Source organism: Loxodonta africana, chromosome 14 (assembly GCF_030014295.1).
Source record: "Loxodonta africana isolate mLoxAfr1 chromosome 14, mLoxAfr1.hap2, whole genome shotgun sequence".
Lineage (NCBI taxonomy): Eukaryota > Metazoa > Chordata > Mammalia > Proboscidea > Elephantidae > Loxodonta > Loxodonta africana.
Window position 1 is genome coordinate 21231068 of NC_087355.1, and position 16069 is coordinate 21247136.

Below are 16069 nucleotides of genomic sequence, written 5' to 3' on the forward strand. Positions count from 1 at the left end.
CTAAGTCAAAGGTTTAAAAATGTAAGAGGATCTTCACACAAATCCTTAGAGTCAACTTAACTGGAAAAAACCTTCTACTTTATAAAAGAAATCAACATAAAAAGTACATGGCTTCTAATTTGGTGCTGTTACCTAATGCTAGTAGACAGTATCAATGACGACAGACGTGACATATAAAACAAACACAAAACCGTAACCAACCAAGTGCCAATACCCATAAATTAACTATTTGCAGTATATATAGAAATAAGGCAGAGATAAACTGGTCACCAGCAAGCTATCACACCTCTGCTTGGGAAGGCTTTCCGAGTAACGAGATTTTTAAAATAACTTCTTAATTATGGAGAAATGTAAATACACACTGAAGGGTATAATGAATCTCCATGTATCCATAACCCAGCTTCAACAGTCATTAACTCGTGGCAAAACCTGTTTCATCTATACCCTCACCCACTTTCCCTGTTCAGTATTATTTTGAAGTAAATTCCACATATTTCATATGGGGATTTCTTATAACCTTCAGAAAGGAGAGAATAAAGGTGCTTGATTAGTTTACCAGGAGGGTAAAGTATTCCAGGAAAAAGAACTGACGTGTGTGGATTATGGAAACCCTGGTGGCGTAGTGGCTAAGTGCTACAAAAAAAAAAAAAAAAAAGTGCTACAGCTGTTAACCAAAAGGTCAGCAGTACGAATCCACCAGGTGCTCCTTGGAAACTCTATGGGGCAATTCTTCTCTGTCCTATAGGGTCACTATGAATCGGAAATTGACTCAACGGCAATGGGTTTTGGTGTGGATTATAGAATTAAAGAGTGTTAGCATGATGTTGGGTTTTTAGCATGATGTAACATACGGAGAGAGCAAGGACAAAGGGATCAGGAAAGAGGTAGTACAATGAGAGAAGCCCTTAGAGCACAGGTCAGTATCTTCAAAACAAAGAGCTAGTCTAGTTTTGGGGGAGAAAGAGTTAAATCAAGGAAATAAGGTTGCCTTCTGTGATATCAGGAAAGTCTGACTTCTGAAGTACTGAGGGTAAACTCAAAAGGACATTGCAGTGTTCCGTAGTAGACCTGTGTTCAAATAAACAAACATCTTTCCCATCCACATACTAAAAAGGGAATGCTCCACCCCTTTCAGGAAAGGGTAGTCACTGGCGAATATTTAACTACAGTTTACTTTTTCTTTGGAACTTACATACAGAACTATTAGTTCTAGAGTAATCTGACAAATCCATTCTGTCTTGCTTGTGAAATGAACTGCTACAAATATCAATAATATGAAGCCATTTTTCATTTTTTAAAAATGTATTTAAATATACATTTTAAAGACTACCACTAACAAAGTTTTAAAATGAGCCATTAGTGTGTCAAATACAAAAGACTCTCCTTTAAGTTAAAATAATGATTAAAGGGTTTTTTTTTTTTTTTTTTTTGAGAAATACTTAAGGATTTTAGTCTTTATGGGGAGGTGGAGGAATGATGAGAAGGAAGCAGGGAGGGCAGAGGTATGACGAAATATTTAATTTAGAAGGACTTAAAAAAAAAATTACAGCAAGATAATTTTTAAAGCTACACAATCCCGGCTTACTTTTTTGGTTTTCTGGAAGTAGAGTTCGGGAAAAGCATGAAGCCAGTAAGCCAACTGTGATATGAAGAAAAACTTCATTTGAAATCTGCACAACACAAGAAAGTGAAAAACATCTTTTAAAGCATAATATTAAAAGAAAAATAAAATAAACAAATGCTCGAAATGAAGATATACTCATAGCCACCTTTGTGTTATAATTTCAGGTCCCCTGATAACACCCTGCATGTCTTTAAACCACTCTGCAACAGCTGCTTTCCCCTTTCTCCCTAGGACACTCCCACCATTGTCGACTCTCTTGGCTTAAACAACAGATGCAAAGACGAGGACATTATCTGCAGAATGCTGTTGCTAACGTGCAAGCTATGTGGAAGGAACCAGAGCTCCTTTCCATTAGTTAATTAATACTGATTAGTATGTCACATTAGCTACTGAAAGCATAATGAATGTGACTGAGGAAATCAAATCACAGACCTATCAGGTCGCATCAAAAGGGGTATAGGAAGGGCAAAACGGCTGACACAGAAGTGAAGGCTCAGAGAATAACAATCACCTGAAACTGGAACGGTCCCATTTTCAAATATCCCTTGACTTTTTCCTTAGGGAAATACGGCAACTGTACTTGATTGAAACATGGAGAGCGCCCCAAATAAATGGAAGCAGAACCAGAAGTAAAGAAAGTGGAACAGGCGTAGAAGGGTTCCCCAGGAGGTATACCCTAATCAGTCCAGAATCTGGAAAAGGCCCTTCTCCTTTTTACATTATACCCCATGGCCCTTCTGCTTTTTCTTTGTCCTCCAGCCTCCCTCTCTTCTAAAAGTCAAACATAGAAAACACAAAGCCAATCTAAAATAATTTCTGGAGGAAAAATACAACCTCATTTTATTAAAGTTCAACAAATATATTTAACTTTTTAAAATCAGAGAATAACTCAGCGGAATGGATATGTGAGACTTCATGCAAAGATATCCACGGTCATGTTTCTCCCTTCTTTCCTTCATATCCCTTTCTCTAATTCTCACATCGCAATGTGGTTACTGAGTACTTCCTAGGTGACAATCATCTACGCTCCACTGGGCACAATGAAGGATATAAAGTAAGAGATAGTTCCCACTGCTGTCAAGGCACTTACAGTCTAGGTGGGCATGGGCACAAGACTTACATAAATGAAACAATTATAAAACAGGCGAGACAATATATAGATACTACATAAAATGTATAATCCTAAATGACAGATTTGGAGATGCAAAAGATCAATACAGGCTAAAGCAGTTAAAAAAAATCCCAAAATGGAATAGGTGTATTAGAGCTGGGCTTGAAGAATGAGCAACTGAATAAATGTTTATGCAGCCATTGAGCGCCTTCCAGCAGTGTACAGGCAGTCCCTGGATTATGAACGAGTTCCATTTTTAAGTCTGTCTTCAAGTCAAATTTGTACGTAAGTCAAACAGTTGGGTATGGTTTGTATCTAAAGTCAGTCAAATATCTGTCTTGGACATCATGTACCTTTCTATGTATGAAAAATATTAAAGAAACACTTCCAGATATACTAAAACATCTTTAAAATAATAATACAGTAACAATAATACTGTTTTGAGGCACCTCACAAAGTAGTGCCCATTTGTTATTATGAACCATTGTATGCACCTCGAATTTTTAATATAATAGTTTTCATGGGGGTTGGTTCTTAACTATGGGTTTTACGTAAGTCAGATGTTCAGAAGCCAGGGACTGCCTATACAGACACTTTGGGGAAGTGTTGAAAATACTATATACGTGAAAAAAGTATGCAGAAATTTTCTTCTTATGGCAGTGGGACTGCCAAAGATATACTTTCACCTAGTTTAGGAATTTCTCAAAGGCCCTAAAGAGAATAACAAGAATTACATTTGCCCAAAAGTGACATGACCATGGTCCTTAACTAAGAAAGGCCTGCTAAAAATGACTTACGTCATCAGGTTATGGGGATAGGCCCTCCACAAGATAGTTGGGTCTGAAATGTAGTTTTCCTAAGAAAAAAGATACAAAGATTAGCCTATGAGTATAATGCAAACTTCTAAAATAATAAGGCAATATTTTCATTTGTCGCATTTCCAATTCCTATGTCAGGTTCCAAAGAGTCCACTGAAGTCAGACTTTTTAGTTGCTTTATTTTCAATTTAGTTTGAACTGTTTACTTTAGCTAAGTGAAAATCAATATGAGAGATACAAAGTCAAACAAGATGATTCTTGGCCTTCAAAAATCTTTCCATCTCATTTAGTAAAAAATACATGTATGTAAGTAAACACGAAATTACCAAAAACAGAACTCGTACACAACAAAGGTACAATGTCTGTGGGAGCAATGAATTGTGTCTCCAGTAATGAGAGAAGGGCTTGAGGGAAGATGCAGCACCTGACAGCAGCAGGAGCAGATGCAGCCACATTTTAGGGAATTATACCCACAAACTAGCCACATCTTTTTCTTCAATGCCCCAGGTTAGGTTATCCATTCAGTGAGAATTAATGCCTATGTTAAACAAAATCTAACATGACTTATCTTGACTAAGATTTGTATTTTCCTACAGAAATATGTTTTGTTTTAAAAAAATTTATGATAGATTTTAAGCTAAAACTTAAGTACATCTAAAAGTATAATTAAAACAGTGGAGTTAAATGAAATGAGCACTGACTTACAAATGTGAAATGTTGAGTTTAGTCTAGCTCCAACATTGTTATACCCTGGAAAATTTACTTTACCTGTTTATTCACCTTTAATATGGTGACAAAAAAAAAAAATACTGTGTCCTAACAAACTCAAAAAAGTATGTAAACTGTGGAATACCACATAAATTTAAGGGATTACTACTAATAAGTAGATACATGCCTTCCCTTTCTTAGTTAGATGGATAAAATTAAAGGTGTTAACTCCCTTAATTGAAAAAAATTTAGTTGTATGGAAATCACCTGTATTGGTTCTAAAGTGGGAAATGGCTAGAAACAGTACAACTCACATAACCATAGTAAAAGTATCACTGACCACTTATGTTTTTTGCTAATATGGACATATCTGCAAATGATTACAAAATATAGAAACAACATTCAGATCGACTATAAGTGGGGCTTTCTAAAACTTTTTAAATATAGTTTAGAATTTCTGCTGTATAAAAACTAAAAGACAAATTTATCACTAAAACTCTTAATTTATACTAGCTCCTTAGCAGAGTTCCAAATCTTAGATGAACAAAAACAAGAAGTGCTTAAAAAAAAAAAAAAAAACCTAAGGTAAATAAAAGAAGAACCTTCTTTAAGCTTAGGATTTGCTTAAGAGCATTAAACGTCTATCATGCGTCTGTATTCAATGTAATACTTTAAGACATGAAAATTTAAGCATAGCACATACTTACAGAGATTAGAATGAATGTGCCCCAAATACACGAAAAAAGGTAGAATGCACTAAGCTGACCAGATTCATTGAACTTGCTGTGTTTTGTTTTGGAGAAGTGCATTCGCCTGTTAATTTTCTAAAAATAAAAACAGCATTCAGTAATTAAGAATATATTATAAAATACATTTAATAGATAACTATCATAGTATAAGAGCTAGCAGTTTACAAAGTATAAGTTTCTAAGGTTGTATACTTACATCCAACACATACTCTTGAATTATGGCATGAATAATTACTGCCACTAGCATGTAGAAGAAAACTGTAGCCAAATCTTTGACACCATAGTAATAAAGGGACACTGACTCTGAAGCTTGTCCTTCTGAAAGCCAAAAAGGACACACACACACACAAAATACACATCAGATTATTTTAAAAAAGCACTAAGTACAACATAGTTAAAAAACGAAATCAGACTAACCGAATAATTAAGTTCTACATAGGTAAAATGCACTTAGACATGTTGAGCCTTAGGGGGCAACAAAAATCGAGGCAGCTATCTAGAAGGAGGCTACCTAAAGCTTCAGAAATTACAAAGATTCGATGCACGTTATTTATAGCCATCAAAGCACAAAAAACAGGGGAGGGGAGGCCACACTCAGATCCTCAGCAAGGCTGTAAAATTGATACTACCCCAGTGGTTCAGATCAGGTTAACAAATTATACTTACCCTATTTACATGTCTTTCCCAACAACTTTTGAACCTTTCTACTTCTTAAAAAACTAATTTTATTTATTTTGTTGCTGTTGCTGAACATACATCAACTCAACAGTTTCTACATGTACCATTTAGTGACATTACATCCTTCAAGTTGTGCAACCATTCTCACCCTCCTTTTCTGAATTGTTCCTCCCTCATTAATGTAAATTCACTGCCCCCTAAGGTTTCTATCTTTCTAGTTGCTGTTGTCAATTTGATCTCCTAGAGTTCTTAAAACAGCAGGTATTTTCTTAAATGATTGTTTGGTTTTAAGACTTAAGGGGATATTTTTGGCTTAAGGTTTAAAGATTATCTCAGGGCAATAGTTTCAGGGATTTGTCCAACTGCCTTGGCTCCAAAAACTCTGGAGTCCATAAGCAATGCAATTCTGTTCTGCATTGTCCCCCTTTTGATCAGGATTCGTCTATAGAATCTTTAATCAAAATGTTCAGCAATGGTAGCCAGGCACCATCCAGTTCTTCTGGTCTCATGGCAAAGAAGACAGTTGTTCATGGAGGCAAGAAGCCACACATTTCATTTCCTCCTCCTATTCCAGACTCTCCTCCTTCCTCTGTTGCTCCATGCAAATACAGACCCATGGTTATGCCTCAGATGGCCACTTGCAAGCTTTCAAGACCCCAGGCACAGCACATTGAAATAGGTAGAACAGAAGCACTAAACACGTTATTAGGCCGATTAACTGAGATGTCCCATGAAACCATGACCCTAAACCTCCAAACCAAGAAACCAAATCCCGCGAGGTTTTTGGTTGTACACAAGCAGCCTCAGCAGCTTTTTTTTTTTTTGGTTGTTGTTATAAAAATATCTATCACACAACTTTTGCCAATCCAATTTTTTACAGGTATACAATTTATCGACAGCAATCATAATAATCAGCTGTGCAACCTGCCCTTAATCAATGTAGTATTTCCATAACCCTCCGTTTTCCCTTCCCTCTCACCCCTGGTAACCACTAATAAACTCTGGTCCCTTTACATTTGCCTTTTCTTGTCTTTTTATATAAGCAATGTCATACAACATTTGTCCTTTAGTGATTGACTTATTTCACTCAGCATGATGTCGTCAAGCTCCATATGTATTGTAGCATGTATCAAGACTTCATTTCTCCTACTGGCTAAGTAGTACCATATTTTGTTTATCCATTCCATCTGTTGATGGGCATTTAGGCTGTGTCCACCTTTTGGCTATTGTGAATAGTGCTGTAAGGAACACTTGTGTACAAGTCTCTCTGAGTATCCGCTTTCAAGTCTTTTGGGTATATATCTACAAGTAGAATTTTTAATTTTATTTTATGGTAGTTCTGGAGCCCTGGAGCACAGTGGTTAAGAGCTCGGCTGCCACCCAAAAGGTTTGGCAGTTCAAATCCACCAGCTGCTGCCTGAAAACTCTACAGGGCTGTTCTATTCTGTCTTATAGGGTTGCTATGAGTTGGAGTCAACTCGACCGCAACAAGTTTTTTTTTTTTTTTTGGTATGGTAGCTCTATTTTTAGTTTTTTGAGGAACCACCACTGTCTTCCACAATGGCTGTGCCGTTTTACATTTCCATCAGCAATGGATAAGGGTTCCGATTTCCTGCTTTCTTGCCAATATCTGTTATTTTCTGTTTTTTTTTTTTTCAATCTTAGCCATCCTAGTGGGAATGAAATGGTGTCTCATTATGGTTTTCATTTGCATCTCTCTGATGGCTAGTGACACTGAGCATCTTTCCACATATACAGTGGCCACTTGAATGTCCTCACTGATGAAATATCTATTCAAGTCCTTTGCCCATTTTACGAGAAACTTTCTATCTCTACTTGTAAGCTAGAAAGTACATTTTGATTCCGATGGAAAAACTGATTTAACTTATATTTGATTTAGTTCTGATCTAGAAGAAGTAGAAATAGTGAAAACTATCACTTATGTTTTCTTTTTATCACTTGCAATTATCATAATTTCTAAAAACAAATTTTAATCAAATACTTGTAAATTGCTATCACTTGTTGTTTGTTCTCAAGCTCATGTGTTTGGGTATGATTTGGATAAAAGAGCTTTATTCTTCTCCAGCATATTCAAATTTCAAGACACCTTTGTAGTTGTGAGCAACCTGATAACTATATCACTATACCAAATACTTACAAAACTATGTGAACTGAACAAAAAACCAATGTTGTGTATCTGATTTTACATTCTAAATAGAGAACTTCAGGACAGATTTACTGCCTGAATATGTTAATATTTTATTAACAAATACCCCATCCTTCACCCATGCTAGTTAATTATATTACTGTACTTAACGACAACGAACTTTCAATAACAACTTGACTTTTATGTAGCATAATTTAGAAATAAAACTTTTTGAAATATAAACTAAAAACATTGTTTGGATACAATTACTGAATAATTCCTAGAGCTTACTGACATTTTCTCTAATCAAAATAGCTGTTAGAAGTCAAACACAACAAAAAAGTGAAAATAATAAGCTTAAGAGGAGTGTTACTATAGGTCAAAAACATTAACTCGTAAGTTAGAAAAACTAAACCTGGACATTGCGCTTTTCAAAGCCTTGATTGAATAATGACACTTAAAACAAATTTTAAAACTCTACTCTTAGAATTTTCTTATGAAAAAATTAGAGGGTAGAGAAGCCAACAAAAAAAGTTCTGCGATGAAATTTCCAGCTCATTCACAATAACAGATAAACATTAAACACAGAGAACTGTTTTTTATATGATTTACAGGGTGAAGTCAACCAACAATGTAAGCTCTTGCATTACAATATCATCAAAATAATGTTCAGTCTAATCTAGATGGGATCTGTGAGACTAATGCAGAACCTAATATTCATGGAAATTTCCATGTTTGTTTAACTGAACTCTTCTGCTTAACAGAATAAAAGGAAGTACCTACCTGTTGCAGAGTTGGTAACATTGTACTGAAGAGTAACAAAAATGATGGATGCTTTTGCAGTTATCTAAAGAGAAGAAAAGGTTCAAGTCAGTATGTGACCCTCTCCCAAATAGTAAATCAGGGGAAAGTCATTACAAAGCTGTCTCCAAATCTAAAAACCAAGGGAACCCCAGTTCTGTGGCACTCTGACAGGCACAGTGGGAATTCCTGATCACCAAGGAGCTGACATGGCTCACCATGGCATTCTGCACTTTAGATGAGGTTGTGCAATTCACCCTAGCTTTCAGATAGCAAGAGGTACTCTGAAGGTCCAAAAAAACGGTAATTTGACGAATAATGATTCTCTACTCTAGATCTGTACAATGAACACAAAGTTGCTATGCAAGAAAAATTTAAATACAAATTAATAAAAGAAAGCACACTAAACATAAGTAAAATGGATCAAAGGTAGAGGGTGTTATGTGTGAGAGAATCTTCCACACACCTGGCAAAGTTAACTGCTCAATAAATGTCTAACAAATTATGGGTAAAAGTAAAGCGGACAACAGAAATGCTTACTCAATATTTATAGGCACCAGGCACTGTGGTAGGCAAGAAAGAATAACAAAGATGATATAATCCCAAAAGACAAGGAGCTGGGTAAGGGAGAAAGACATCTAAACAAACAGCTTCAGCACTGTAAAAATCAGTGTTAATAGCTTATGCAATGGGGGTACTCAAGATACAGTAAATAACCTGGTTGTTCTTCTGGGGTGGGGAATGAGGCACATTCTGGAAAGGCTTCTCAGGAGGTGGAATTGAAGCTGTGTCTTGTTGGAAAACTGAAGCTGCCTAGTCTCACAGAAGGGAATGAGGAGGGAAGTATAGGTAGAAAAAACAGAAAACACAAATGGCAAGGATACTAGGGAAGCATAATATGCACACCATGAAGTGGTAGAAGAGTCTAGAAACATTATCAAGTACTAGAATGGGCCTTGTTTGTCAAGCAAGTAGTTTAGATTTTATTCTAGCACCATCAGAGAATCTTGAAGAGGGGGATGTTCATATATGCCTTTTAGAAAGATAGCTGGCCTACTAATGGTCTCTTGAGCCCCTCAGAGTGAATCAACCAGAGTGATCTTCTGATCATCTTACCACCTCCCCCCCACCTGCTTGAAATCCTTCACTGAATTCCCATTCTTCCTAAAAATAAATAAAATCTTTAATGTGGAAAGTTGGCAGTTCAAATCCACCAGCTGCTCCTTGGAAACCCTATAGGGCAGTTCTACTCTATAAAAAAATTTTTTTTTTTAATAGATAGTATCAGAAACCCATGAAGCATAGTGGTTAAGAGCTACAACTGCTAACCAAAAGGCTGGCAGTCTGAATTCACCAGGTGCTCCTTGGAAACCCTATGGGGCAGTCCTACTCTGTCATATAGGGTCACTACAAGTCCGATTTGACTGAACAGCAACATGTTTGCTTGTCTGTTTTTGGTATAGATAGTATGTGAGGTTGCTTTGAGTCAAAACTGATGACGAAAACAGGTAGTTCTGTAAAATAATTTAGATAGTAGCTGAAATTGCATAAATACATAAATGATACAAGTAATATTGTATAGAATTTGTAGAGAATTAAATTATGACAATGTCAGAACCACAGAAAGGGTGGAGAAAAAGCCAGTGGCAGAACTTACAAGGACTGATCAAAGGTAGAAGAGTGTGAAGAAAGCCTGGTGTTTTAAAGTCGGGAGAAATGCTTCAAAAAAGTGTGGTTAATAAAGTCAAAGTTTCAAAAGAGATGTGGCAGGGTAAAGACTGAAAATCATATAAGACTGGACAATTTAGGAAGTCATTAGTAATCATGACCTGAGTGACTCCAATAAATAGCAAAAGCCGAATCACACTAAGCTGAACAAAAGAGGAACAAAGTGATGTCTAGAGGTAGATGCCAGGTCAAGACTTGTTTTTAAGACAGGAGAGTCTGAGCTCGTGTGGGGGCAATGGAGAAAGCGCCAGTGAGAAGGGAGAAGTTAAATACATAGTACAGAAAGGGAAATAACAGATGGAAAGATATGGTAGAGAGTAAAAATATAAGGATAGAGCAAGAAGTTAATCTTGAACAACATTTTTCTTAGACCTAGAAGAAAGTAGTAATGAATAAGACAAATAAGACCAGTAAGTTCAAAAGGCAAGAAACTGAAGAAATTCACACTAGATAAACGCTAATCTGCGGTTAGAAACCTTTGATTTATAATAGGTTCTATCACAGCATGAGTGTATGACTCTCTTCAGGAACTCTCAGCAACTCATGAATGGGCCCTGCATGGGAGAAATGTGGGTGAGTAGTTCAGGGCTTTAAAAAGAGAAGCAAAGCTATGAGGGGGTTGGCAATACACTGCGGAAAAGGAAAGGAGGCCAAGCACCATAAAATCTTAGACGAGGTGGAGAACTGGCAATTGAGTGGTAGAATAAGGGAGGTGAACAAAATGTAGGTTGTAGCTAAACTCTGCTATCTGGAATTCAGGGCCTGGAAATAATGCAGGACTGGGTGATAAGGTGCAGACTATGTCAACTAAAGTGAGTTATGAATTGGTCACTTGAGTAGAAAAGGCCAGTAAGGCTACGGTATTACAATCCAGGTCATTCACATGGAACTGTGGAACAGAATGATGCCATGAGTTTCCAGGGCAACACTGCTTTCATGTAATTATGGTTTTATAAAATTGTTTGATTACTAAATTTTATTTAGTTTATATATTTGTTTAGACTCTTCATATAAATTCTCTCCCTCGTATACATATATATACATATACACACACACCGTTCACTCTCCTGTTTTCAGTTTGGAACATGAGGTCATCATTACCATAGCTAAAAAAACATTTTGCTTAAGAGCCCTTTACAAATGACAAGTGAGATTCTTCAAAGATAAATTTAATATAAAATTCTAAGAGCAACAGAAATTAGATAATCCTCATATGTTAGGCTTCCAAAAAAAATTAAAATCTGGCCTCCAGCTAGTTTAGCAAATGGCATAAGGACAATGAGAAGACAAAAAACACAAACTACAAATCCAAAAAAAGTTTATTGAAAAATTAAACCAGCAATCATGCTCCTAGAGCAGTTTGTAATACAAATATGCTACAGGAGTATGTTATGCATTGTTACAGGCTGAATTGTGCCCTCCTAAAAATATGTGTTTTAAATTCTAACGCCTTTCTATACCTGGAGCCCTGGTGACACAGTGGTTAAGAGCTCGGCTGCTAACCAAAAGGTCTGCAGTTCAAATCTACCAGCCACTCCTAGGAAATCCTATGGGGCAGTTCCACTCTGTCCTATTAGGCTGCTATGAGTTGGAATCCAGTTGATGGTTGGTTGGTTTATACCTGAGAATATAATCCCATTTGGGAATAGGTTTCCTCTGTTATGCTAATGAGGCCCTATCAGTACAGAGTGTGTTTTAAACCAATCATTTCTGAGACATCAAAGGGCAGATTAGGCACAGAACAAAGCAGGCACAAATGGGGAAAGACTGATGCCACATGGAGATCAGCAAGCAACTGAGGAAAAGAGAAGCTGAAACCGAAAGAGACCAGGATTTTCCCTCTACGCAGAGATAGCTTTCTCCTAGAGCTAAATTTGGACTTCTAGGCTTCTAAACTGTGAAAAAAAAAAATAAATTTCTGTTCTTTAAGCCACCCATTTGTGGTGTTTCTGTTATAGCAACAGTAAGAAATGAAGACATGCACTCAAAGTAAACTGAGATTATAAATGAGGCATAACGTTTATACCTCCGCTTCCTATTTACAAGGAAAAAATGAGAATTATTCACGTACACTTTGAACAGGTTACCCCAAAACTCTAATTCTATGTTGTATGCAATACTATGGATCTCATAAAATTTCTTCAGTTAAGTGGTCACCAGTTGGGGCTTGGTAATCTTTTCTTATTTGACAGAGATGTCAACTATTTTGTACTAGTTAGAGGAAGGTGTGACTACTACATGAACTGGATGCCTGAAAGGTGTCCGCTATTGAATCCACCAGCTAATATAAGATTAAGTTCTTTAAAAAAAAAAAAGCAATAAAGAAAGTATACAAGAGTATTAAGTCATACTTAAAAACACAACAAAACTCCATAACTATTCTAAGATAGCTATAACTGTAAATGTCCTCCAAACTCACACAACACAAACAACCTAGAGTTGTGAACATGTGGGAAGTCAGAAAATAGGAAATATTCCTCTTGGGAACCCTTAACTCCTCATTTCTTTTCTGCACCCTCACTTTCAGAAACCCTCCCAAGCATTTTTTTTTCAACTGTTCAAATTTTCCTAACTCATATATGCCATTATAGACCATGATTTGCATTACATGGAATGACTGTAATAAAACCATGATTTCAAAATTCACAATTTTTGTTAACATGAAGTTTCCTGGGTATTATTAAATTCATACACTTTCTCAAAACCCACTAACTCTTTATCAGCCTTTTCGGTATCCATATATAATCTCTTAAGATGCTAACTACTGGGCCCTTCTCTCACATAAAAATGACAACTTCTATTTTCCTTCTTTGATAAATTTCCAAGGAATAACAATAGCTACCATTTCTTGAGTGTCTCTCATAAACCAAGCACTGAACTAGGTATAGTAAAAAAAAAAAAACACTAGTTAATTCTCAGAGTAACTTAATGAGCCCCATGTTACACATACCTTCTGTAAATTCAAATTGAGAAGTTACATGATATGCCCCAGGCTATCTAGTTATCAAGCTGAAGAACCTTAACTTCAACATACATCCCCCCTTTAACTCCAGAATCCCTGCGTTTACACTATATCAACATTGCTTCTTAATTTTGGCTAATATAGTATCTGTTTGCTTTGTTAATGTCACCATGAATTCCTTGAATTTCCTCAATACATTTATACAGAAGCTTAACAGTTCTACTGGAAAAACATTAACTTCTCTATTATCCCAGCACAATTACTGTAATTCTGTAATTATGTTAACTTTGAGATTCAGCAGCAATTATTTTAAAACTCAAAATAGCAAAACGTACGTAGTTAACTTTTTTCCATACGTAAATACTATGCTTTCAAATCCTAAAACTTGAACATATGGTAAGAAAAATGTACAATTTACACAAACTTCCCTCTTCTGTATAACCCTTTAATAGTCCCTTTTGAACTGATTTAAAAGAAAACTTCTGTTTAGTATCTCTGTTGTGTCAACTAAGACTTACAAAATTTAAATCAACACATTTACTTAGAGAAGAAAATCCACTCACTTAAAAAAAAAAATCATTAACATTTGAGGTCTGGTATAGGTGGTCAAACTTCCCTAGAACTGTGATAAAAGGTGATATATTTTATACAAAAAGCAAAGCTATACCATTTCTGAGTATTATCATTTTTGATTTATATTTCATTCATTCAAAGCACTGCATTTACAGCTATTATTACTCTTAAATTACGTTTTTAAAATCAAGCATTCTTACCATGTGGGGATGGGTAATGGCAAGATACAGAAAATTGTGGACTATAATTGTATATACAGAAGTACTACTCATAATATAAAAAAAAAATTGTCTATAAATATAAAATTCAGATTTAGAAGTGAATACAAATGTTTAGTGTTGCATTTTTGATAATTCATTCATATAATGCTTTATAAGCTGTCATAGGTCATATTATCTGATCCTTGAAACAATGGCTGAGGAGAATGCCACAGGTGATGTTATTTCCCTTTATAGATACGCAGAAAAGTTGAGGCTCAGACTTGGGTCACTCAGCCTAGAAGGAAGACAGTGTGCCTGGGACACATTAGTTCCCTTCTACCTCGCCTTCCACTACACCTGCACCAAACTCCTTAGCAGTGGTTTCAAACATACACACACCGGAAATTAAAAAAAAAATATCGATCTACATCCAGAAATAGCAAATAATCTAATCACAGCATTAAAAAAACAAAAACAAATGGGCTCGTTTTCAAAAAATTTACTCATTTTTTTGGTCACGGGTAGTTTCTTTCCATTTGTTTTTTTCAAGAATGTTAATATAGCTCATTCAACAAATACTTTTTAACACCTACCGCATTCCAGGCATTATTCCAGGCACTGGACACAGACTAATAAAAAAAAAAAATCGAAATTTCTGCCCTCATTGAGGTTACATTTCAAAGAGAGGGGACGCAAACGGTAAATAAGTAAAATAATTAGTACATCTGCTGGGGCACAGATGCTACAGATAAAGAAAAGGTAAAGAATGGTGTGTGTAGAGGAAAAAAACCTAGGATGTTGCATGTTCACCTTTCAAAGTTTATTATCTACATTCAACAGCTGTTAAATAAGTCATCGAAATTCCAGGTACGTGGGAAGACAATTTACACGCTCCTGACGTTTCCATTCTCTCATACTTCAAGAAACAAAAAGACAGTTATCTGACTCCTTAATACTGCTGTTCGGAATCTTGATTTATGTGCCAGACCGTATTTTTTTAAGAAAAAAGCAAGTGTCAGGGCAAAAAGTTGGATAACTGATGAAATCACTGACTTTAAGAGACAATTACTTAAACAACTGTGTCTTCGGCGTGCCGGACCTGTAGCGACCACTCACTCGTGCCATGCGGCCACCGCCCTCCCAAGGAGACAGCAAAGGCACGTCCCTGTCGGTTTCTCGTTCACCCCAAACTCGGTCCTACAAGGGCCCCCCCACCCCAAGTCGCCCCGGGCCTGTGGCCTGGGGCCGGCGCTCTCCGGTCCCCAGAGGCCTGGCCTCGCTGTTCCCCCACCGGCCCCCCGCACAGCACGGCCCCCCCTGAAATCCGCCCACCGCCCCTCGCCAGCTCGGCAGCAGAAGGGCCGCCCACCCCCCCCCGCCCGCCCGCCGGCCCGCGCGGCCCCTCGCCGGCTGCCACGTAACCCTTCGCGGGAACCAGGAACTGCGCGGCCGGCTGGAGGAGGCGGCGTGCGTGTCAGCATCGGGGGCGCCCGCGGCCCCCACGCCTCGGGCGGCGGCGAGGCCTCTGGAGACGCCGCATTCCCGGCCGGCCGTGGAGCCCGGGGCGGCCGCCGGAACCGCAGGGCAGGGCAGGGCAGGGCCGGGCAGGGCCGGGCAGCGCGGGCCCGCTCCTCTGGGCGACGGGACCGGCGCCTCCCCCGGCCCGGGCCGAGCCCCCTGCCGCACCAGGCGGAGGGGTCGGGGCCCGCAGCCCGGGCCGCGGGAGAGGACGGCAGGGCGGGAGGCCGGGGCGCGGGGCGGGCTCACCTCGAACATGAGCCCCAGCAGAAAGACCATCGCCACACAGGAGACGATGTCCGCGTGATTCTGCAGGACGAATTCGTGGCTCAGGACCGGGGGGCTCTTGGTGCTCTTCTTGCGGATCGCCATGGTGGGGCCGCCGCCCGTGCCTGCAGGTGCTCCGCCCTGGCTCCTCTCTTCCCTGCTGCTCACCGACAAGCTGCCGCCGCC

General features: G+C 38.1%; 1 protein-coding gene across 2 annotated transcripts in view; it reads right to left on the reverse strand.

Annotated features, from left to right (window-relative positions):
* The window catches only part of TRAM1 (translocation associated membrane protein 1), a 35037-nt gene extending 19049 nt beyond the window's left edge, over window positions 1-15988 (reverse strand). For both annotated transcript variants that reach the window (XM_064267804.1, XM_064267805.1), the window contains exons 1-6: window positions 15866-15988; window positions 8618-8681; window positions 5207-5328; window positions 4969-5085; window positions 3533-3591; window positions 1586-1670 (exon numbers count right to left, since the gene is read on the reverse strand). In XM_064267804.1, coding sequence (XP_064123874.1) covers window positions 1586-1670; window positions 3533-3591; window positions 4969-5085; window positions 5207-5328; window positions 8618-8681; window positions 15866-15988 — 570 coding nt within the window. The remainder of the gene's footprint in view (window positions 1-1585; window positions 1671-3532; window positions 3592-4968; window positions 5086-5206; window positions 5329-8617; window positions 8682-15865) is intronic.
* Window positions 15989-16069: the final 81 nt, after the last annotated feature.